The following is a 24,872-nucleotide window of genomic DNA, read 5'->3' as shown; positions in this document are numbered from 1 at the left end:
CGTCGTGGTGAAGAGAGAGCTGAGCCACAAAGCGAAGCTCTCGATTTACCGGTCGATCTACGTTCCCACCCTCATCTATGGTCATGAGCTTTGGGTCATGACCGAAAGAGCGAGATCACGGGTACAAGCGGCCGAAATGGGTTTCCTCCTCCGCAGGGTGGCTGGGCTCTCCCTTAGAGAGAGAAGCTCGGTCATCCGGGAGGGACTCAGAGTAGAGCCGCTGCTCCTCCACGTCGAGAGGAGCCAGTTGAGGCTCGGGCATCTGGTCAGGATGCCTCCTGGACGCCTCCCTGGTGAGGAGTTCAGGTCCCACCGGGAGGAGGGACATGAACCCTGCTGAGGGGGACGCCCTCAGCAGGGTCAGTTCTCCCTCTGGGAAAAGATTAATCAGCTTCAAATGCAGAACAACCAGATTCCACAACGGCTTCATCCCTCAGGCCATAAGGATGATCTAACATCTTTTATTACATATATTTACACCGATACCTTTATTACTTATTTATTTAGTATTGGAGCCTTGCAATGAAATTTATTTCAATTTTTAAATGTACAATTGAATGACAAACTCTTTATGTATTAAATACTTCTGTATTTTTTATGGCAGCAGAGAGAATCTTTGGTTTTGGCACCTGAGTAGTTCTGTAATTTTTAACATGGCACTAAATCTTTTCTCCTTCATTTGGCTCTGGTTGTGGCTCTTCAATACTTCTGTATTTTTTTATTGCACAAGAGTGAATCTTTACTCCCTTTTGGCACCTGAGTAGTTCTGTAATTTTAACTATTTAGACTAAATATTTTCTCCTTCTTTGACTCTTATTGTGGCACTTCAGAATCTCAGTGCATTTTCTTGTAAAGCGAGTGTTCCCCCCCCCGCGTGGTTTTGGCACCTCGGTAGTTCGGTACTCTTGCCGGGGCAGCGTGAACCTTCTCCCCCTCCGCCGGCCGTTGTGGGCGGTGTGGGACTCGTGGTGAAGGGGAGGGAACCTCCTGCTCCTCTCAGACCGCCTTCACTTCACAAACACGGCGCCGCGGCTGCGGGAAGCACCGTCCGACCCCCACGCCTCCTCTCTCGGTAAGTTTCTTTATTAAGGAATAAAGTTAAAACAATCAAGTTTTGATACTGTTGTTCTGCTCGCGTTCGCTAGCGAGCTAGTGAGCTAACAGCCGTTAGCTCGGTTCGTCTCGGCTCGGTTCCCCCACCCCCCCACATCTGGCGACCTGATCCTGGGTTAAAGAGTTGGTTCCGTTGCCGGAACCGGACCACAGGTCCCCCTGAGGTGGACCTGGTTCTGTTCGTGTTTGCTGGGAGATGTTTGGACTTGTTAGCTCCTCTCCGAACCGGGAGCAGAACCGCTGCTGTTTTAACGATTAAACGCTGGTTCTGGAGCTGGATGTTCCGAGGACACCTGAACGTCTCAGCGGGTTATTAGCTCGTTTTCTGCGCTTCACCTTTGAGCCAAAGCGACATTTCAGCCGGTTCGGTCCAAACGTTCCTGCCGTCCGAGGAACAAAGAAAGTTTCGCTCCGACTTTAATCAGCACCGGAAACTCTTTGTCCGGGTCAGCTGAGACGTTTCAGGGCCTGCTTGGTTCCGACCGGAGGAGCCGATTTCCAGCTGAAACGGGTTTCATCTTAACGGAGGAGTTTCACTGTTCTGGTCCAAACAAAAGGCCCCGCAGGGCCGCCGCCTCCTCTTCCTCCTCCTCCTCCTCCTCCTCCTCCTCTTCCTCCTCCTCCTCCTTCAGGAACAGACGCTCTTCTTTACATTTGCACCGTTTTCAGTGACTTTTTGCGTCTTTCTTTGTGCGAAGTTTACAACTTAAATCGACAATTTTAGGCTGTAAACCAGCTTTTGTTTGTTTTCCCACTGACCTCAGAGACGTTTTACTCAGAAACATCCGTCACAGTTACGGGTTTTAAAAGACAATTCTTAGTTTTGTTGCTGGGAATAAACTAAAATTAATATCTTGACTGAGAAGTTGGGAAGCTGTGCAGCTTTGAGACCCTTTTAATTAAAATACACTTTGATTTCTTGCTCTGCGGGTGAAAAGAAAATAATTAATAAAATGATTTTGCATTTTTTGTTGAAAAAAGTGAAATTGTCTCCATGTTTCAACTTGGTGATCTTTGTCCCACGGTGGAAAAACTTTACAGTAAACTGAGAAACATGGGTCAGAACCACGGATACATGGGATGGATTTTAGAAAAATACACATGTTAGTTGGGCCTTTTATCAAAATACAGAAAAACCTCAGATTTAAGTCCCAGTTTTTGCAGGGAGTTCATGTTTGCTGGAATCATGTTTTTACTTTCTGTCCGTCTGTTTTTGGACTTTTTCTACAGCAGGTCAGAATCTTTAACGCCTTGAAAGCTCTTTAATCGAGTTGAGTACATTTTAATCGACCGTGTTTCACAAAATGAACAGTTTTTAATTTAAAAATTATTGTGTGATTCTGCTACATTGTAGAGCATGAGCTCACGAACAAAATATATTTATTGTTTTTAATCCGTTCTTCAGTCGTCAGATTGTTGAAAAGTCGTTTTGAAGCAGAAATGAACTCCGGAGGGTCAAGAAGTCGTTTTGTTCGCTGCTGCTTGTGCGTCAGAATTTATGGGTGTACCAGAAACACTCAAATAAAAGGTTCCGCTCAGAACTGCTTTATTTAAATAATAATAATAATAATAATGCTTTAAAGTTAAAAACATTTTTAACTTTATATCAACTTGTTCTTTTAACCTGTGTGTTATCAGACAACAAAGATTTATTATATAATTTTCTGTACCAGGTGTTTAATGTTTGCTTTAGGGATTAAATAATCACAAATCTGCCATGAAATGTTTAATTTCTTTAAAATGATGACGGCTCAGTGATCTGTTGGGACCAGATCTGTGTTTGGAGTTTGATCAATCCGTGTTGATCCGTCGGGCCTCCTGATGACATCAACGCCGCTGGACCGGCTGACTGAGTGCAAACAGAACCGCCGTGTTCTTTCTGGTGGAAGCTGTTGCTCTGGTTTTGTTGTGGGTCGCTTGGCTCTCCTCGGGCTTCCTGGTTGCTATGGAAACGGCGGCTGCTTGGTACCTGGATGGGGGGGGGCGGGACCTCACCTGGGGGTGGAAACTATCAGAGCGACCGGACGGAGGGGGCGGCAGACCTCGTGTCCCGACTGAGTCCGCCTTGGGCCCCCTGGAGACACGAACTGGCTTCTGGATGCGTTTCCATGACGAGGAAGCTGGCAGGCGTCGCCATGCCGACGCTCTCTTCCTGGTTGGTTGTTGGAATAAGAACGACGTTCAGTGTTTGTTCAGCTTCTCCAGAAAAACGCTGGTGATGCCTGTTCAGCGCCGGACCTGCCGTACGGACAGCAAACACAGAGGAGCCGCAGTCTGACCCGCCGGCTGCGGGTCTATGGAGCTACATCAGGGGAATTAATCATTTATTCTATTTTCAAAAAAGATTTGAAACAAAACATCTTTAGGAGAAATTATATGAAATAGAAAAACTAAATTTAAACAAAGACTGGAAACAGAAAAAAATAGAAATAAATTATATAAATTTATCTTTTAACGGAAAAAAACATTTTAAATCAGAAAAAACATTTTGAAGCTAAAAACTTAAAGTATTTAAAACTTGACTAATAAGTATGGAACAAAGGATTTGAAAGAAAAATCAAATGAAAAAAAAAAAAACATTTTAAATTATTCCTGTAACAAAATGATTTCAAATGAATAAATAAATTTTGAATCAGAAAACATAATTTTGCCTTCATCCGTCCGACGGACTGGGATGCCTGGATTATTATTTCATGATGAACTGCAGATTAAATCAAAGCAATCAGACAATAACACGGAACACCTGACCTTGGATTTCCCCTTTGTCATTGAATGCACCGTCACGGAGAGCAGCAGCTGTCATACGGTGGAGCTGCAGCCTAAAATATGAGTCATAAAGTTATCAGACAGAAAAGATGCCTGGAGGGACAGAAATTCATTAGTGGTGCAGGAAGTTTTCACGCCTCCAACAGGAAGTTGGTTTTGTTTTTACTGCGTTGGAGGAAAAATCTCATGTTTCCTGATAAACTGCATCAGTTAATGAATCTGATGCAAAGACTTCACACCCTGCAAGTCCGACGTGACGGAAACCCCCAAACCTCTCCAGGCTCCACATGGGTCAGAGGTCACAGACGACAGGAGGGAACCCGTCCCTGATGTATGGAATGTCTTTAAACACAAAATTATCAACATGTTGGGATAAGAAATAAAACGTTTGCTGCCTTGTGTTCATCAACCCTGATCAGATTTTATAGTAGAAACTGATTAAAAACACAATCGACTGATTAATGAATGTATGGATTGAGGTTATTAACTGAATCGAGCAAAATAAAAACTGAAATGTAGAAAACATTTTTGTTAATTTAAATAAAAACTCTAATGGGGAAGAACTGTAACTGGAACTTTAATATGCTGAAATTGTAGAGATAGATCCTCTGTTTCCATGTCTGGTAATCTGTTTATTAGCCTTTCGATTTGATGTGACATTTATTTTGTCCCCACACAAGCAGTTTACGTCAGCTGCCGGTAAATTACGGAGCCTCGTTTTTCTCCTGGAGGACAAATGGTGACAGTTGGAATAAAACTCCAACAAAAATGTAGTCCATTTTCTGAAAACGTCATCTTCTGTCGAGTGTTCATCACCCAATCGATGTAAACGTAACAAGTTTTTACGTTTTTTTTTTTTAATTCTGCACCTAAAAATTAACCAAAGTGTGAAAAAACTAAAACTATTATTATGGCTAATAAAAACTAAATAACCAATAAAAACTAGTAATTGGTCAAATCTAACTAGAACCAACTGAATTAGACAAAATTACAATGAAAAAACACTAAACTTGGTTTGGGTCGATGAATGGATGAATATTTCAGGCTTTGATGCATTTGAGCAAATTAACCCTTTAGTGAAATCACAAGCTAATATTTCAATCCGTCCTGTTTTAATTGGTTTCTTAAAAGACTCCAGATATCCAGAACCGATCTCGGGTCCAACCGGATTCAATCTGATCGTGGACTCCTCTCGGTTTCCATGGAAACCAGCCGTCCGCCTCGGGCCATCGCACTTCCTGATGTCTGCCGGTCAGAAACGCATTCCCAGCAGCAGACTTCCTGCTGACGGTTTACCTGAAAACCTGGCCCGGATTTCTGGCTCGGATTCTGGACTCGCCTCAGCAGTTCCTCAGGAGGTCAGGGGTCACGGGCTGAAGGTCGTAGGTGGTTAAAGCTTTTCTCTCCATGTGGAAACTTCAGAAATGAGGTCCTTCCAGCTTCTGTTGGGACATTTTGTTTTTCTGCCTCACCGGTTCTGATCCAAACCAGCTGTGTGTGGAACATCTGGCTCGGGTCAAACAGCGTAAAATCAGAACCAGCTTTGTTGACTTGGACTGAGGCTCAACAAGGAATTTCACTGCAGTTTTTAAGAGCTCAGGCTTTGAACACGGCTAGAAAATGGACGCTTCCTGTGCGAATGCATTGTGAATTCTGTAAGCTGAACGTTTGTGCTGTGAATTACATAAATGTCATAAATTAGCAGAAGAAGATGAGGATTAGAAACTAGAGCAGAACTCTGCATACCAAGCTAAACCGTCTGCTGAGGAGCACAATGAGCTAAAGATCAATACGAGCGGTCTGTTTGGATGAGCTAAAATGTTTTTAGCTAAGATGCTAAAGGTTGTGGGTTGCTAACGCCCATGTTTCGCCCGCAAGAGTGAAAACGGCAGTATAAGGTCAAATGAGCTGAAAAGCTAAAGCTAGCTAAAATACTAACTATAGCATGTTGGCTAACATGAGCATGTTTGACCATAGACATAAGAATAGACGCCTCATGGACCGCCCCGCTCTCGCCTATTGTCGCTGACGAGATTTAGGGCGGCCATCTTGGAGCGGTCCACCACTCCACTCAGCTTATGCGTTTAGCAGCACAATGACGTGGTATCAGGGCATTTAATCGATCATAACACACTTTTTTGTTACTGGAAACCATATTTAAACATCTATCAAAGCTACATTTATAAACAATTGTATTATTTAAGTATGTTTTAATACATAGTTCAGCATATTTAAATATGCTTAGTGGCTATAACAATAGAATAGAAATGGAATATTCTGATATCGATGTATGATGAGCAGATTACAAAGCATATTACAGCCATTACTTAACTTATTTAATAAATTATTTAGTAATATCAATACATATTTATATAACTATGCCAACTTGGGCTGAAACGATTCCTCGAGTGATTCGAGTACCTCGATTATTAAAATTCCTCGAGGAAAATTGACCTGCCTCGAAGCTTCGTTAATTTATGTTTTATCATTTAGCGCCCCGTGTTTCAGCCGGAACATTATTTGCGTTGCGCGGAGCTCTGACTTCCTTCTCTGAGTTGTTGACGGAAGCTACGTGTTAGCGGCATAACGTCCAATCTTCAGGTTCGGCCCGCGGGGATTTTACTGATTGGTGATAATTCCGGGTTTCCATCGTTTTTTGTGGGACCAATAAACATCCTTAAAATGACCGGCGCGATGCCGGGAGTCCGGCAGCCTTTCTGCTCCGGAGCTGCTGGTTGAACGGCGGGAAGAAGCTGAGGAGGATTTCTACAGGTGAGCGGAGAGACTGAACACGGCGGGCGGCTGAGGGTTGATGCTTACAGGGTCAGAGCAGCTTTACGGACGAACCGCACAATAAACTTATATCATCCCGGTCTGAACAAACGGGAGGCGGAACATGGCTGGTAGATGAGTTTCTGAACGGAGGAGCCGTAAATATCCCGTGTTGCTCCCCCGGTCTACAAAAAAGTAACTGGTAGGGAAGCTCAAAGGTGGAAAAAATAGACTGATGTTGATATCCGATAGTAACACTGGTGTTATGGAAGATTTACCAATATTTCATTTCATAATTGTTTTTATCCAATTACTCGATTAATCGTAATAAAAATCTATAGATTACTAGATTACTAACATAATCGTTTACAACAGCCCTAATACAAACACAATTAAATAATGATTAATACTGAATAATATATATTGGATACATGTTTATATATACATATATATCTGAAAAGCTTTTTTAGATAATATGCTAACTGTAGAATATAGTATGTTAGCTTGAACTTTGTTAAAATTAGATTAAATGCTAACGTTAGCTAAAAGGCTAACATGAATGCCATCAATGGTATGTAGACTAACATGAAGTTACTCCATTCAGTGAGCAAACGCCTAAGAGCTAAAATTAGCTAAAAAGTCAGAAACATGGTGGAATGGGTGGATTTGCTGCTGATCTCTTCCAGTCTGAGGCGGCGGCTTCATGTTGCATCAGGAGGAAATGCAGTTCGGCTGATAATGACTCATAATGTTCAATCAGTCATCATTACAGATGCTTCCAGCATGTCATGGGTTAACGCATTCAGACTAATGAGTTTACTTCCTGTTGATGACTGCCAGCTTCCTCTCATCCTCACACTAACTTCATGGCGGTCTTTCTCCCTCATGTCTTCAGCAGATGCAATATTAATGCCCTGCACACTGAAAGCATCTAAAAACAGATTATAGGGACATTAAACATGCGCAGAAGTTTATCGTCTCCTACCAAAGGAGGAGCGATTCACATGTTTATTTCTACCTGGAAAAGTTCAGTCAGTACTTAACAACCAATTTTAAAAAATAATTTACGCTCCTGTAGCCTTCGTCTTGACAATACTTCATCGATTCTCTGGGATTTTTTTGGAAAAACCCCAAAAGTGGGCGGGGCCAAGAGGCACTGAGGGGCGTGGCCAGGTGTGGAGCTCATGGGGGTGTGGTCAGGAGGAACAGCGGTGTTGCAAACTTAATGACTTTGAAAAGTCACTAAATTTGTCAAGTCGCTTTTTGTATAAAAAGAAAAAAAATCTGAAAAGTCACTAAGTGTGGCAACAGACTCTACATGCTTTTTTCCCCTTTTTATACAAAAAACAACTATCGACAAATTTAGTGATTTTTTTTCTTCTTCAGTGAAGTCATTAGCAATAAATGTGACAGCTTCTGTTGCAAAAACAATTCTTTGGAACAAACTTACATCTTTTGTCAAATTAAAGCATTTGTCAAAAATCTAATCTGATTGAACGGTTGAATGTTTTCCAAATATAGCGTCTCAAAAAAACTAGCAACTAAAAGAAAAAGCGATCAGCAACAAATCTATTTTTTTTCCCAAAAACATCCAACTGGCAACAATAATGTTTATTTATTATTTTGTTAAAACAGTCACAACAAATCTAGCAGCTTTTTTCATCAACGACGAGCAATAAATCTGGTCTTTCTTAAATCTAGTGAATCTTTTTACACAACAACGTCTGTTTGCACAGAAACGTACAGACGAAACCATTAAAGACCAATTTAGAGGGTTTTTCTGAAAAGCTCCAGCTGCTTTGGTGGTTCGTTGCTTTTCCTTCCTCCATCTGCTGCTGCTGCGCTGCGAACCCGTCCTGATGTTCTGAGTGGGAAGCGTTTCCACAGCGCTCAGACTCTGTTTACAGTAGGGCTGTGTAATAATATCGATTTTGCGATATACATCGATATTTTCTTTGATAGAAAAAAATCGATATTCATCCACAAGTATCGTAACATCCGACTGTCACCTTGTTCACTCACTGCTTGCTTCGCCGTGAGAGCGATTCAGTCATCAGGCTTAGAGTGATTCCTTCAGATGTTAAGTGTTAAAAAGGTATCAAACTCTTCAGAGCAGGTACTTGGTGCATTTATTTACTTAACAAATGCATGTAAGCTACAGTTTGTACTGTTTCAATTAAAAGAAACATGTTTTCTCACATCTTTGATTCATTTTGTCCAGCTGTCGACTTTAAGTCCATGTCCAACCAGAGCCAGGTGTTGTGTAGTTGGTGCTTTTTATCAGTTTTCAGTTAAATTAATTCAGTCCAACTCTATAACGGTCACAAAATGTCACCAAAATCACTCTGTCCCTCTAAAATCTTTCAGAAAATGACAAAAGCGTATTGAATTGTATCATTGGCTGAATATCGCAATATATATCGTATTGTGAGCAGAATACCGTGTATCGTATCGTGAGATTATTGTATCACTACAGCCCTAGTTTACAGCGCAGCACGCAGTGCAGCGGCGTCTCCACCGGGGGCGCTGCTGAGCAGGTCTGTGCTTCAGGCGGCTGGTTGTCCTGATTCTCATCATGAACAGGACAAATGTTCGGTGCTGAGGATGAGGAGGCAGCTCTTATTGGGTCTCCTGGGCCGCCCGGTTCTGATGGATCATCTGCAGCAGGAAGCTTCCTGTTTGACCCAAACGTCTCCTCCCAGGAGAACCGGTTCATCTGCAGAACATCGAGGAGCCACAATCAGCTGTTTTATCAGAGGAGGGGAAGTGATGAAGACGAGCTGCTAATGCAGATTTTCCCCTGAGACCTTCTCTAAGAGCTGATGACGATGATGAAGGCGATGCTTCGTTTGAGCCCAAACAAACCGAGTCCAGATCCGTTTCCTGGGAGTCATGTCTGTTCTCTCAGAATTTAAAACCTAGCGACATATAAAACATAAATCTGATTTTCAGTAAAAAATAATTAATTTGTCTGGGAGAAGAAAAACGTGACGAGTTAAATTTATCTGACATTTTTTAAAGTGACTAGTGAAGGAATATGGACTTTAGGAGACCAGCGACAGCCTGTCAGAAATTTGTTTTTGTTTAAACGCCAGTAGCAGCAAATCATATTTTTTATAAGTGATTCGTTTTAAAAAATTTTCTTTTTTTTTTGAGTGTAAACAAGTTTCTGTTCTGTGACGTCGATCGTTTCCTGCATTTATGATTTTCCCTCAGATTTACTCTCGTTCTTCGTCCTGTCAGGTGATTAGCTGGACGCTGCTCGCCTTCAGTGGGATTAGGATTAGGATTATCCTCGGCTGCTTTAACCGACTAATTAATGGGTTGGTTTCTGACGCTGCCGCAGAGGTCAGAGGTCGTTCTCGCTCGGTTTGTTGACGCCTTTTCTTCCTCTGCTGTCTTTCAGAACCTGGTCGCCACGGCAACGGGCCAGCGAGTCCTGCGGGCCGGCATCGTTGTTCCAGAACAGGCTGTAATCCTCGCTCCCTTTGTTCCGGCGGCGGCCCACGGGGGCCATGACAGGGGGGCGGCAGCAGAACCAGCCGACGGTGGCAGAATGAGCGGGCCGGGCCGCCCGCGGGCCGGATCTTCACCGCACAGCGAGCCGGACCCCCAGAGGTCGGCCGGCTGCTGACCTGCAGCGGCGATGAGCTGAAGCATCGCCAGGCGCTCGTTTCCTCTCGTGCCGGTTGATACTTCCTGTTTCCTGTCTGGGGGGGACGTTTCCCCCCCACACGCCTGCCAAAAGTGCCTTCCTGTCCCTGAACTGATCCGTTTCGCCTCACCTCCTCACCTGGACCCTTCAGAACCGCTTCGTTCGTCCAGCCGTCGCCATGGTTACCCTGCAGTCCAAGTGGCGCTTCCTGTTCATGTTCCTGGGCATCCAGCTGGTCGTCATGGCGCTGCTGTCCCGGGAGGGATACCACAAGCGGGTCAGCTACTTTATCCGGATCTTCCGTAAGGGCGAGGCGGCCGGCCCGGTCCGGAACCGCACCGGCGCCGTGCTGGGCGGCGGGGACGTCTACGCCAACCTGTCCCATCTGTCCCGGGGACACGGCCACGCCGACGACATGCCTTACTGCCCCAAGACGTCCCCGCTCATCGGTGAGTCCAGAACCCTCCGATCAGAACCCGGCCAGTCATCACTGCCGTTTCTCCCCCTGAAACAAGGGGGAACCTTCTAGTTGGTGTTTCCTGTCCCACCATCACAAACGTAAACACATGCACTTTACTCTGCCTGGACTTTAACTAGACCAGTGTTTCTCAGTGTTTCTCAACCTTTTTTCAAGTTAAAATCTGTAGGCCTAACAGCCAATCAGAGTGGAGAATATATTCTTATTCTTTTCCATTTTCTAGTTGTTAAATATTCCATAAAATGACCAGATTAAAGATGTTCAACATGCCAGTTTAATCTTTGAACTATTTGCAAACGACTGAGCTGCAACATTAAAACATGGATAGAACTGTAACTACATTAATCATAGCTCTTCTTCTCTTCAGTGTTTCTGGTGGTGCAGCTCTGTGCTGCCTTCAGGAGAATGGGACATCAGAGTATCATCCATAAAACTTCACCCACATGGCATTGACTGTGCAAACCAGAGCTTTCAGAGGAAAAACTAAAGTTCCTTTTAATGCCATACAAATATGAGACAGAAACATGGATTATATCTTTATATAGACCTGACTATTGATTATAGATTAATAGTTTTACTGGACAGAAATTACAAAGAACAAATCTGGTTCTCAATCAAACCCTAATGAGTCAAATTGAAAGTGTCATGGAGTCATCAGCCTCATGACATTAACACTGACATGAAAAATAATATTGAAGAAATAAATATATCAAATCTAATTAAAAACATAAATAAGTGATCAGTTCTTTACTGTTATGGTCTGTAAGATATTTATTCTCAGTACTAGATGTGGTCTCAACAAACCCACGACACTTCAACAATATTATTTTACCTTTTATCTGGAAATAGTGTGTTTATTCTTGCCATACAGTCTCTATATTAATTATTGCTCGAAAGGTCTTGCCATACCAGTTTATTCCTCTGTATTTACTTTAGTTTATTGTTGCATTTTGTTCTTCATTCATTTCCATTTAGTTTCCTTTGATTAGTTTTATCCTCTCTTGGTTTATTGCTATGTCCACTTTAGTTTCTTTCCTGTTGCTACATTTATTTTATCGTTTATTCACCATCAGTAATCTTCACTCATCACCTGCTGCGCCTCCTAATCGTCATGTTTTTCACATCATGTGTTGATTTTTTCACTGTTCAACGTCGGATTCTCTGTTTTTATGCCATAATTCACATCTAGTTCTTCGCTCCGTTTTATGTCCCGTTTCTCCTGTTTCAGAGTTTTGTGCAATGTGAACGCCTTTTTTTTAACCCCTAAGGTGCAGGGCGGTCGGGAAACATATCGATGGGGAAAAGGCAGACTGACATAAACCTTTTAAAACAACAGAAACTATTTCTGCATTCTGATTATTGAATGTAAAAGTGCTGTGTTGTTCTATCACCCCGTTTCATACCGGACCACTTACAGCACCGTGTTAACGCTATAAAATGAACGCTCTCTGTCGTGGTATCACCATGGAGGGATTTCTTTATTTAAATGGGTTCATGTTTCAGAGGGATACACAGTGAGGGTATCGTGATTTTAGCTACCAGTAGCAGGAGAACGGAGCTGCACCAAGAAGCTAACAGAAGCTAACAGAAGCTACAAACACTGAATAGAAGAAGAAGAGCTGCCATCGATACAGTTGCAGCCAAGCATGATTTAATGTTACACAATACAGTTTTACCAAGTTGCTCAAAGTCTAAACTGGCATTGTTGTGGATTTAAGATGTAAAGTTTACCTTCGACCAAACGCCCCCCAAAGGCATCCCAGCGCCCCCCTTTTGTAAAAATGTCCGCCAGCGCGCCCTGCCGTCCTCTGAACGCCCCCTGGGGGGCGGTACCGCCCACGTTGAGAACCGCTAGGCTAATATGCTACGTTTTATGCTCGTAAATGATTGATTACCGAGTTAAACTATTATTTCACTAATCAATTAATGGTGATTAATCTGCCGTGAAGCTGTTTGGTTCTGTAGATGAACAGAAACTGATCTGGACCAGAACATTTGCTGCCTTCATCTCACCAAGTTCCACCTGCTATTATTATTATTACTGTTATTATTATCGTTACTATTATTGTTATTATTATTATTATTATTATTATTATTGTTATTATTATTATTGTTATTGTGGTATTTCCCGTCCAGCAGCCGTGTTTTAACGTTGATCCTGCTGGGCTGAAGGTTCTGTTGGTCAGAACCTTCATGTTCCGGCTCTGATCCGGACCGGCGCTCTTCCTCCCGCTCCTCTTCCTCCCTCCTGTGTTCCTGCTTTGCATCTTCATGCCGTTCCGCCCCACCGAGGTCAGGGCTTATGTAAGCCCGTCGCCGTGCCGACGCTGCAGCAGAGGAGGCCTTAAAGGCGCAGCGCCGCTAATTTACCGGATCCAGCTCGATGAGCGCGGCGCTGCCGGCCCGTTTGGGGATTTGGGATTAATTATCCCGGTGAAAGTCGGTTTTCTAGAGACGGAGAAGAGGAGGATGAATCCGTCGTCTGTCTTCACCTCCGCAGCAGCTGCTGGTTCCGCCGCAGAGACGGAACCAGAACCAGAACCAGAAATGATGGTTCTGGGTTTTGTTGCCTTTTAGGCTCTAAAACATGAAATATGAAGATTGTGCTACTGAAGCCATCAATCGCAGAATTTCACGACTCCCATCTCATCGTGGTTCAGGTGGGAAACTTTCTGACAGACGTGGCTGGTCTGCATGTCGACCAGCTGAGGTCAGAGGTCATCCCTCTGCTGCTGAAGCCAGTGGGTGTTTCTCCATCGTTTTAGTTATCGATTAACCGGGAATCGAACCTGCGACGGCCTACGGGCTCCAGATGTGGGTTGTGCTAAAGTCTGCATGTTTTCTATACAACAGTATAAAAGTTAAAAGATGCAAACAAATAATTCAGTTTCTCTTTTAAATCAGAAAATAAACCGTTTTTCTCTCCTGAGTGTTTTTCGCTGCGTCTTTTTCTGCAAATCATCAACGAGTGAAAAGTTCAGCCGTTTCTGATCCGGTGATTATTGATTAACCAGATAGAAAAAGTTTTTCCCAGAATCTGAACCACGTGGAGCCAAAACGCCAGAAAAGTTCTGGGAAAAACAGACGAAGGTTTTTAATCTTTAAACTGGCTTCATTACGGTTTTATTTTTCAACAAAATGTTTATAGAGTGTGTACTCCAGTTAATGATTAATTGATTCTGATTATTCCGTAATGGATTAATCTGATTGATCGTTTCAGCCCATCGATCCCCAGTCAGCTCTGCTTCTGCTGGCTTTTCCTCAGGGTGCCTTTATGAAACTGTTGCTGCTCTAAGCTCTGCTGGGCCTGTTGATGTTAACCTCTGACCCCCTGGTTCTGCTAGCTACCTGAACCACCTGAACCGCCCGCCGACCCGGTTTCTGCCTCCGGTCCGGTAAACCAGAACCCGTTTTGTGTCCGCAGGCGGGCCGATCCACGTCAGCTTCCCATCCGGCCTGACCCTGGCCCAGGTCCAGAGGAAGAACCCCCTGGTGGTGAGGGGGGGGCGGTACCGGCCGCCGGACTGCGAGGCCCGCCACCGGACCGCCATCATCATCCCGCACCGCCACCGTGAGCATCACCTCAAGTTCCTGCTCTACTACCTGCATCCGTTCCTGCAGCGGCAGCAGCTCAGCTACGGCATCTACGTCATCCACCAGGTGAGACCCGCAGAACCCGGCAGAACCTGGCAGAACCCACAGAACACAGCAGAACCCCACAGAACACGGCAGAACGCAGCAGAACCCCGCAGAACTTAGCAGAACCTGGCAGAACACAGCAGAACCCACAGAACACGGCAGAACGCAGCAGAACATAGCAGAACGCAGCAGAACATAGCAGAACCCACAGAACATAGCAGAACCCACAGAACACAGCAGAACCCACAGAACACAGCAGAACCCACAGAACACAGCAGAACCCGCAGAACATAGCAGAACCCACAGAACATAGCAGAACCCACAGAACACAGCAGAACCCACAGAACACAGCAGAACATAGCAGAACCCACAGAACACAGCAGAACATAGCAGAACCCACAGAACACAGCAGAACCCACAGAACACAGCAGAACCCACAGAACATAGCAGAACCCACAGAACATAGCAGAACCCACAGAACACAGCAGAACCCACAGAACATAGCAGAACATAGCAGAACATAGCAGAACCCCACAGCAGAACCCACAGAACATAGCAGAACCCCACAGAACCCGGCGCCGTCGGCTCTGCTGCTCCCTCTGCTGGCTGCTCTCTGCATGACTGAATAAAATCTCATCTTTTTATTGAACCGGATTATTTTCTTTTAAAAAGGAAAAATAATAATTATCTCCTGTAATAAATTGGACCTTAATGACCTGCAGCGATTGGAAAACTGACTCGGTATCGACCCGAACCGAATGTCTCCAGTCTGGTTCTGAAAGCTGTCGGACTGGAAACCAGTTCAGGTCAACTGGTGAAAACAGGATCATAAACTGGTTCTGGAAAACATGCAGCCTGGATTATTCTGGAAAACTTTTTTATGAAATCAAACGGTTTTTAATTCTGGATTCAGAAATATGATCCGCTTTAATGACGTTCGCAGGAATCAGAACCGTTTTTAATCTGCAGTGAATCCAGATTAAATCCTCATTCAGAGAAGAAAAGATTTGATGTGAAGCAGCCGGATAGAAATGAACCTTTTGTTCAGCTCAGGGTGTCCAAAGTGTGGCTCGGGGGCCATCTGTGACCCTGTGGTGGACTTTAGGCGGCCCCCCCCTGAGCTGCATTTATTTTTGTTTTGTTTACAAATAAACACAAAGTAGATTACCATTAAAGTTTTTTGCATTCATCTCAATCTTGGTGTAAGTGGAACCACAAATATTGACCTACTTTTTCTCAAAAGCTAATTTTACTTCTCATTAAAAAGCAAACGTGAGAAACGTTCATGTTGTGAATCAAAAATGACTTGTACATGTTTTCTACAAAATATTTATTTTACTTGTGTTGATAAAAGTGAGGTAGTTCATTATGTAGCAGATGAAATAAAAACTTCAGCTGCTGCGCGTCTCGTGAAGTTTTTTCTGTTAAAAGTTTTGGGTTTTCTGCGTGTTTCTGCGCCGCAGGCGGGGAATTACACCTTCAACCGGGCCAAGCTGATGAACGTCGGCTTCCGGGAGGCGATGAGGGAGGAAGACTGGGACTGCCTCTTCTTCCACGACGTCGACCTCATCCCCGAGGACGACCGCAACCTCTACGTCTGCGACGCCAACCCCAAGCACGCCGCCATCGCCATGGACAAGTTTGGCTACAAGTGCGCCGCTGCAGCGTCCGTTAGCCCGCGGCGCCTCCTACTGGTAGACTCACGCCGTCTCTGCTGCTTGTCCCCTCCAGGCTTCCGTACAAAATGTACTTTGGAGGCGTGTCGGCTCTGTCGCCGCTGCACTACCTGAAGATGAACGGCTTCCCCAACAACTACTGGGGCTGGGGCGGCGAGGACGACGACATCGGCGTCAGGTCAGACCCGTTCCGGTGCTCTCCGACCGAGCCGCAGACCGACCTTTGACCTTCTGCTCTCCGTCCTCAGGGTGTCTCTGGCGGGGATGTTCATCAGCCGTCCGTCTCTGAAAGTCGGCCGCTACAAAATGATCAAACACAAGCTGGACAAGGGCAACGACGTGAACCCCAAGAGGTAGAGACCGACCGCGCGACTGCTGCTGGACACCCAGCCTGGAGTCCATGGCCTAGTCAAAGCAACCAGACTTTAAATGCACAGTAGCATGAATCCTTTCCTGATAATTTAACAGAACTAAAAGGAGATAAACGTATTTTGAATTAGGGTGCAGTACCGCGTTACACCAGAGGGTGGCGGTGCATCTGTTTCCCATCATCAGACGCATGAAGAAGTGGAAAAGCAGTAAAGAGTTTTAATCCCAGGTTGATAATTTTCACCAAATCATGATTCCTTTAAGATTTTTATTGTTTTATGTAAACAATATTTTGAGATGGAAACAAAAGTTCTGTTAGCAGTTAGCATGCCAGAAGCAATGCTAGCTTAGCTGCTAACTGCTAGTGTATTTTGGAGTTGGTCGTATTTCATTTCAATACTTATCCACACAAGTCAAATTAGTCAAACAAAATGACACATTTAGTCAGAAATAAAGTCAAAATCTAGTTATGTTAAAGTTAATTTTGATTAATCAGTCACATAGATTTTAGCAGGTTAAATAAATATATTTTTAACACAATTGCGTTTTTGTGTCTTGATACATACTGAAGTGCCAGAACGTTTGTATTTTGTTTCTGGTACAACCATAAATCTGACGGACCTGCGACATCCGCTAACTGATGACGAAGCTGCTGCCCTCTGGGGTTCGTTCCTGCTTCATCTGGAAAAACTATTGTTGTGTTCAAGGAGTTAGCCTATGTTAGCTGCACAAGCTAACATAGCATCTCAATGCTAAACATGTTGCTAATGCTAATGTTGGCGTCCACAATCCATATTTCTAAAGAAGTTCGATGAATGATCATATTCTTGAAACTCTAAATATCTTTTTCAGTGACATTGTGTGTATTTTTTAAATAATAATAAATGAAAATGTTTTGTTGTTTGTGTGTCACTCTGACTCTGTTCAGGTTCAACATGTTGGCGAAGACGCGTCAGACCTGGAAGATGGACGGCATGAACACGGTGGAGTACGAGGTCGTCTCCAGGGACTACCTGCCTCTCTACACCAACATCACCGTCAACATCGGGACGGAGTCCGGCCTGCACCCGCCTGCGCCGAAGCCCGCTGCAGCACAGAAACCCGCTGCAGCACAGAAACCCGCTGCAGCACAGAAACCCGCTGCAGAAAAAGCTGTTGCTGAGAAACTTGCAGCCAATTCTTCAACCAAACTCCAGGAGAAACTTGCTGTGAAATAATCCTGTTGGTGTGATTTCTGGTAGAATGAAGCGATAGCTCCCCCTTGTGGCTCCTGCGGTCGTCTGGAGCTGCGGAGAGGAGGAACCCGGTTGGACTCTGTGAGTTTGTGTGTCAGGCGCTGTCGCCGCTGTATAAACCATGAGGCCTTAGAATCACGTCTTTTCTCTTCACGTAGACCTTAGAGCGTAGAGGGAGCTTAGAGGAGGAAGCTGCTGGAGCGTTTCCACATCAGCTGATTCACGTCGGATCCGTGAAGGCTGATCGGGCCTGCTTCAGTTTCTGATCCACTGCTTCAGTTTCTGATCCACTGCTTCAGTTTCCGATCCACTGCTTCAGTTTCTGATCCACTGCTTCAGTTTCTGATCCACTGCTTCAGTTTCTGATCCACTGCTTCAGTTTCTGATCCACTGCTTCAGTTTCTGATCCACTGCTTCAGTTTCTGATCCACTGCTTCAGTTTCTGATCCACTGCTTCAGTTTCTGATCCACTGCTTCAGTTTCTGATCCACTGCTTCGGTTTCTGATCCACTGCTTCAGTTTCTGATCCACTGCTTCTGTTTCTGATCCACTGCTTCTGTTTCTGATCCACTGCTTCAGTTTCTGATCCACTGCTTCGGTTTCTGATCCACTGCTTCAGTTTCTGATCCACTGCTTCAGTTTCTGATCCACTGCTTCAGTTTCTGATCCACTGCTTCAGTTTCTGATCCACTGCTTCAGTTTCTGATCCACTGCTTCTGTTTCTGATCCACTGCTTCAGTTTCTGATCCACTGCTTCAGTTTCTGATCCACTGCTTCTGTTTCTGATCCACTGCTTCAGTTTCTGATCCACTGCTTCTGTTTCTGATCCACTGCTTCAGTTTCTGATCCACTGCTTCTGTTTCTGATCCACTGCTTCTGTTTCTGATCCACTGCTTCAGTTTCTGATCCACTGCTTCGGTTTCTGATCCACTGCTTCAGTTTCTGATCCACTGCTTCAGTTTCTGATCCACTGCTTCAGTTTCTGATCCACTGCTTCGGTTTCTGATCCACTGCTTCAGTTAATTAATTCTTGCATTTTCTTCACTCCGACGGCTGATTGTGTGAAAACATCTCTTATCCTCTAAGTTTGGCAGAAGAAACCAAAGAAGAAGTTTTTGTTCTTCATATCACTTATCACGTAGATGGGAAGTGGCCTTAGACACTCCAGCCTGGTCCTGATCCATAAACGGCAGTTTGGGTCGGAAAGACTGAGACTTTTACTCCTGGAGGAGAGGAACTGAACTGGACGGGTGTCGCTGGGTTCTGGTGTCGGTTAATTTCTGTTCTCCTTTCCAACTTCTGCACAGTCCACAGTGGCCTTATAATCATAAATAAACAGATTCAAAATGAAAATACTGTTGGGTTTCTCTTCCCTTCTGGTTTTTACTGCTCATATGAAACAGAAAATCACTAGCATTAGCATTAGCTTTAGCAGCGGCTAATGCTAAAGCACAACACCAACATGGCATTTCATGCACAGCATCACAGGTGGAGGAGGACATGACAAACGCTTTAGTGACAAAATTATATTGAACAAATCAATCTTATTTTGTTCCTGAATGTTCGTTTGGTTTTTGGGGAATGTGAAAATTTGTTGAAATGGAAATCCTGTGTAAACGATCTTCACTCACTTCAAAATAAAATCTGTGAAGAATTCAACAGACCTCAAACTTTAACAAAACAGCCAAGTCAATTAGCGCTTTAAAATGTATCTGAAAATGTTATTGTAGGGGAAACTAAGTGCACTAAAGTTTTAAAGCTAGCTGTTAGTGCTAAGCTAAATCGTAGCTCTGCTGTCAGGCTAGCAGAAGTGTGCCCCCCACTGTTCAGTTAGGTTTTACACACCGAGATAGTTGATGTACTGGAAGGTCATTTTATTTATAAAGCACATTCAGCAACAAGGCAATTCAAAGTGCTTTACATGTATTAAACGGAAATACAATAAAACAAACCAAGGAAAAGAAAACAAAGTTAAACTGCATGTTTAAGAATAAGTGATTTATAAAGTCGTGGGTGTTTCTCTGGATTCTTGTTCTGATGAAGCTGATCCAAGGCCGGGGTGTAAAAGTGGATCCTGGAGGGCCTGCAGGTTCTAGTCCTATAACAACCTCCTCAGGAAGTCGCTGTTCCTCTAATGAGCATCATTTGGTCCAGGTGTGTTAAACCAGGGAGAGAATCAAACATGCAGGATGCCGACTTTGGGCTCGTTTCTCTGGATTCTTAGTTTGTTCTAATTAGTTAAATGTTCATACATTTTATTCTACAATCCTGAAAAATCTAATTCACAACTACGAATTCTGATTTACAAAATAATTATGTCTGGATTTAGTGTCCATGGCAACGCTCCATTCTGCTGTGGCACGAATTAACGGCAGAAGATGTTAATCATCTGGCAGCTCAGCTGCTAAATAGAGAAGCAAAGAAACAAACCAATGTTTTGCTGTGAGTAATAAACTAGGAAAGTTTTTTAAATGATTCATTTCTTGGTGTCAGTGTTGAGTTTGAAATGTTCATGAACGCAAACTACAGTCGGACTTATCATGTGGTCACCATGGCAACTCCACTCCGGTTCATTACGTCGTGTGGATTTTTATGTGCTGTGATAAGGTGTAGTTATCTCTGAAAAGTTTTCCACATGTCTCACAGAAATACGGTTTCTCTCCGGTGTGGGTTCTCCTGTGTTTGTCCAATGTTCCCTTCCGTCCGAACCTTTTCCCACAGTCTTCACACACATGTGGCCTCTCCGCCGTGTGGACACTGGTGTGACTGCGCAAGGCAGAGTTGCTGGGGAAACTTTTCCCACACACCTCACACTCGTACGGTTTCTCTCCGGTGTGGGTTCTGGTGTGGATTGATAAGTAGCAGCTCCGACTGAATCTTTTCCCACAGATCTCACAAATCGCAGGTTTCTCACCTGTGTGGATTAGAACATGTCGCTTTAAGCAATCATTGGTTCTGAATCTTTTTCCACACATTTTACAAACAAATGGCTTCTCTCCGGTGTGAACTCGTGTGTGAGCCATCAGTTTGGCTCTACACACAAACGTTTTCCCACAGTGGGAACACTGCAAAGGTTTCCGATCTGATTCTGTGTTGCTCCGACTCTCTGAGTCGGGTGAGGTGTCTGCTTCGCTGCTGGTTCTTCTGAGCCGGTTCCGGTTTGGTTCGGAGTCACTTTGGTCTCGTTTCTCGTTAGCAGAGGTCAAAATGACGGCCTTGGTCTCCTGGTTCATTTCCAGCTGCTTTTCGGCCCGACTGCAGCGTGGATTCTTCTCTTCCTCTTTGATCGGTCTGGAAATATTCTCCTGTTTTATAAGCCGAGTATCCAAGAAAACGTCCATTTGGCCTGGAGACCAAAGAAGAAGAAAATCGAGTTCAGTGAGAAGCTTCTTCATTTGTTGTGTGAGAAAGGTCGCCACCAACTGGTTCAATCAGGAATTACCTGTGCTTTGTTTTTATGGCATGATATTAGGGCCAAAATTAAGACCAGCGTGCACCAAGCAGTGGCTACTGTCTTGTAGCAGGAGGCTACATCCACCCTGAAGCTAGCTACTGTCTGATCAATGCTCAACCGACGTTGGCAAATGCTAGCCTTGAGATAGCAAGTAGCATCTTATTTATTTTGAACATGATGGAAGCATAAAATCACACATGAACAAGGAATGCAAAAGGCTCATATTTTTGTACCACAGTAAGCAGGAGCAGGAAGAAGTAAGAAACGTTTGAACTCTGACCCCATAAACTCACTATGTTTTCAGATGGACCCTCATTAATAAAAAACATAAGAAAGCGACAGGTTAATTAATTTCCATTTTATCTGGGTTTACATGTCTAAGTATATACATCCATATCCAGACTCGTGCGTTAGCCTCAATTTACACAGAAATGCTAACGTTCACCCATATTTCTGTGTCTTGTGAAAATGATGACTGTATTAAATTTTGACTTTGTTTTAACTCCTAATTTAACTTGTTCCATAACTTTACCCCATGAATTGAAGAACAGAAGCTCCTTGTTGTTGTTCGTAAACTCAGAATCCTGAAGTTTGAGTTTTATCCTCGTTCTCTTTCATTAAACCTGCTCTGTCTGAGCTCAGTTTATTAGATGCCTTAAACATAATTTCAGCTGCTTTTAGATTTTAATAATAACGGGTTTGCGGTCTCATAATAACCGACATTATGATTCTAACGGCTCGGTTCTGTCGGATACTCAGTGGACGTAACGAGCTTTGGTAATTAACTCCACACATTTCTGATCAATATGTTAAATATGTCAAAATCAGAGAGTTATAAAGAAATGATTCATTATTCAGAATATTTCTGGCTTTAGCCAGGATTGATTTGCTTCTGCTTAGTTTATTCTGTAAATGTTTGAGGTTTACAACTGATTTTATCATTTATTATTTACAGAGAAACTAAATACACAAACCCTTTGTTTGTGTATTTTTGAAACAGTTTCCAAAAACCATGATTTTAGTCTCGTTCACATTTAGCGGTAATTTATTGTCAAACCGTTTCTTGAATTTACTGATTTAGGCGACGATGTAAAGAAGTTGTTGCAAGTTTTCACCAGAGACATATTTTAACACATTAGACACTTTGTTTATGTCGTTTATATACAAACTAAATTAAAGTGGTCCCAGTTCTGACCCTGAGGTTCCCCACATACAACCTGCAGACTCAGCATCTCCATTTTCACAAATTGTTTTCTGCTCTTTAAATAACTTCTCATCCAGTTCAAAACTACACAACGTTCTCATTTTTTAATCATGATTTATTGTGTCAGAAGCTTTTAGATGTATGAAATTAATTTTCCTCATTTCATTATTTAAATGTTCCATGTTGCCTTTGTATTATTGTAATATTCCTTTTTACGTGTATTTATAACATCAGTTAACTTATTTTTATATTTGTTTTCTAATTCAGAAGTTCTCCTGTTTTATAAATTCCCTAAAAAGTTTTTTATTATTTTTTTTTTAATGCGTTTTGCAATCCGCTGCTCATTTTTCTTCTTTTCATCTTATTTTCCTTAACTGGGCAGTTCTTATTATTTAGTCATTTAAATATTCTTTAAAATTCTTCATATGCTGCATTCACATCATTTATTCTATAAATTAATCTCCAATCTGACCGAACCCTTCGGTTCTGTGATCTGATAGTTCGAAACATTCACAAAATTAATGAAGGTTTGACAAACCAGGTTTCAAATATTCTGTTTTTGGTGTAGAATAATTTATTCCACGTTTGGATTTTTAACTTGATGCTTCAGAACCTGGACAACTTCTACTTCTGGATTTTCCCACAGAACTCACACTTGTTTGGTTTTTCTGGTTCATCCGTCGGAGTCTGGTTCTGCTCGTCCTGCTCCTCTTTAATATCCAGCGGTTCTGGTTCCTCCTGATCCAGACCAGAGTCCTCCTGTTTCAGAACCATCTCCTGTTTGCAGACATGTTGCTGTTGGACGTCTGCAGGGAAAAAAATAAGATGTTTTCAACATTATCTGCAGGTCGGGAATGTTCAAACCGAACATCAGCTTTAGTTCAGTTTCTGTCTTTTCCTTTAAGCAGACAGACTGTCCTGTTATCAATAATTCTCCAGGATTCCTGGAAGTCTTTCAGAGTTTCTCTTTGGTTCAGGTTCAACTTCCTCCCCCTTCCTGTCTTCTTCTCCTTTTTAAGTGTAGTCTGATACACTGAGGTGTATTTGTTTGATGTAATGTACAGAACATCATCTAAAATTTAAAGTACATTTTAATAAGAAAACAAACTCCAGCTGTAACGCAAATTAGTTTTTCCTTCCACTGAATTTTCTATGAGGTTCAGTTACTCTAACTAAAGTTGCTGCCCAACAGATCCAGACATCATGACATATCTATATGTTATTGATATTTCTATAGCAGCCAGAAACATCTGGTCACCTGGAGCCTGATGGATAATCCTGGAGAACTCTGTGGTATTCTCGCGAGATCTGGTCGTGTTTCAAACATATCATATCTGACCTGACCTGACCTTAGGAGCTTCAACTCTCCACCACTGAACTTCTCGCAGCACAAACTGAAGCTGAGACGTTTCTGCTGGGTGGGAGAAATGCCTCCATGTTGTTTCTGTGCCACCGCCCCAGCGGTGCTTCCGGTGTTCGCGCTTCATACCTGTTCTGTGGAGCAGAACCCGAACTTCCAGGTTTAGAACCGGATCCATCTCTGCAGCAACAAACTCCGTGAAGCTTTCTGTGCCGCAGCAGGTCCATCTGGGGGGAAACTGACGTTTCCAACAGCCGTTTTCTGCTCCAAAAACAAAGCGTCCTCCTTCCTTCCACTGCCTGCGTCCTCTGTTTGCTCCGCCCACAGTCAGCTTGTCATTCGCCGCCATGTTGTGAGTGGCAAGCTCCCTTAGCTAGTCTGCCTATTAACCGTTAAATTCGCATTTAATATGACTTTCGTGTGATTATACATATGAACAAATCGTTTAAAAATCTGAAAAAAATTATTAAATTAAAAGCAAACACTTCAAAAAATAAAATGTGAAAAAATGGCAAACCACATAAATGTAGGCTCGACTATTTTTAAATTATGACAAAGAAGTTTTTTTTATTGAGAAAGGTTAATTATTTTCCAAAGTTTTATTCATGAAATATAGTTTTTCCAAATTTTATTTTTGAAGTACAGTCTTTGCTCTTTATCTCCAGAAATGAAAAGCTAGCTTGTAAGCAATGCTAATGGATGAGTTAATAGCACAATAACATTATGTAATGTTTATTGCATCTTTTTCACTTTCAAATGTCTCTAAACTAGCGGAACAACAAAGCTTGAGTATGAACAAGAGGTCTCACTTTGACATAAACTGTAAATTTGTGTCTGGATCTGCTGAAGTTTGGCTAAAGCATGATTGTTCGCCATATAGTGAAGTTACTCAAGTGAATATAAAAAGTATGGTGTAGTGTAACTATTCATAAAAGTACATTTTCTTCCCCAAACTGTTACTCAAGTAAAAGTAGTAACTATCCATCTCTATTTTTAAGCATTGATTCAGATTTGTCTGGAGATTTCCTGTAGAGCTTCCTGAGACTTTCTGAAGGTTTCTGTTTGTCAGCCATTTTTGACTCTCCAGGCCAAGTTCTGGTCCTGTTGGGATTCTCTGCAACAATGAAAGATTAAAATACTAATCTGTGATT

At 43.0% G+C, this 24,872-nt stretch overlaps 2 protein-coding genes across 4 annotated transcripts; one reads left to right on the top strand and one right to left on the bottom strand.

Moving 5' to 3' along the window:
- Positions 1-914: 914 nt before the first annotated feature.
- LOC103477521 (beta-1,4-galactosyltransferase 3) lies at positions 915-19,056 on the top strand. Of its 3 annotated transcripts, none has more exons than XM_008430680.3 (7): positions 915-1,072; positions 10,058-10,755; positions 14,209-14,444; positions 15,887-16,074; positions 16,155-16,277; positions 16,348-16,452; positions 17,397-19,056. In XM_008430680.3, exons 2-7 carry the CDS (start codon positions 10,485-10,487, stop codon positions 17,683-17,685), a joined length of 1,212 nt encoding a protein of 403 aa, XP_008428902.1. In that variant the 5' UTR covers positions 915-1,072; positions 10,058-10,484; the 3' UTR covers positions 17,686-19,056. The 3 variants fall into 3 exon arrangements, with proteins under 3 accessions (XP_008428902.1, XP_017165242.1, XP_017165241.1); XM_017309753.2 differs by lacking the exon at positions 915-1,072 and adding an exon at positions 9,874-9,894; XM_017309752.2 differs by lacking the exon at positions 915-1,072 and adding an exon at positions 9,876-9,974.
- A 506-nt stretch (positions 19,057-19,562) lies between these two features.
- Positions 19,563-24,085, bottom strand: LOC103477523 (uncharacterized). The gene is made up of 3 exons (XM_008430681.3): positions 23,851-24,085; positions 23,015-23,167; positions 19,563-21,049 (listed from the first exon to the last, which is right to left on the bottom strand). The coding sequence occupies exons 1-3, from the start codon at positions 24,068-24,070 to the stop codon at positions 20,277-20,279; spliced, it is 1,146 nt and encodes a 381-aa protein (XP_008428903.3). The 5' UTR covers positions 24,071-24,085; the 3' UTR covers positions 19,563-20,276.
- Between the last annotated feature and the right edge of the window lie 787 nt (positions 24,086-24,872).

Source organism: Poecilia reticulata, chromosome 16 (assembly GCF_904066995.2).
Source record: "Poecilia reticulata chromosome 16, P_reticulata-male-v2, whole genome shotgun sequence".
Classification (NCBI taxonomy): Eukaryota; Metazoa; Chordata; class Actinopteri; order Cyprinodontiformes; family Poeciliidae; genus Poecilia; species Poecilia reticulata.
This window is presented reverse-complemented; position numbering and strand designations above follow the sequence as displayed.

Coding starts and splice junctions, on each gene's coding strand:
- LOC103477521 (XM_008430680.3), top strand. CDS start 10,485: ATGGTTACCCTGCAGTCCAAGTGGCGCTTCCTGTTCATGTTCCTGGGC. Junction 10,756..14,208: donor CAAGACGTCCCCGCTCATCG/GTGAGTCCAGAA, acceptor TTGTGTCCGCAG/GCGGGCCGATCCACGTCAGC. Junction 14,445..15,886: donor GCATCTACGTCATCCACCAG/GTGAGACCCGCA, acceptor TCTGCGCCGCAG/GCGGGGAATTACACCTTCAA.
- LOC103477523 (XM_008430681.3), bottom strand. CDS start 24,070: ATGGCGGCGAATGACAAGCTGACTGTGGGCGGAGCAAACAGAGGACGC. Junction 23,168..23,850: donor GGTTCTGCTCCACAGAACAG/GTATGAAGCGCG, acceptor TTTTCCCTGCAG/ACGTCCAACAGCAACATGTC. Junction 21,050..23,014: donor ACCAGAAAAACCAAACAAGT/GTGAGTTCTGTG, acceptor TTTGGTCTCCAG/GCCAAATGGACGTTTTCTTG.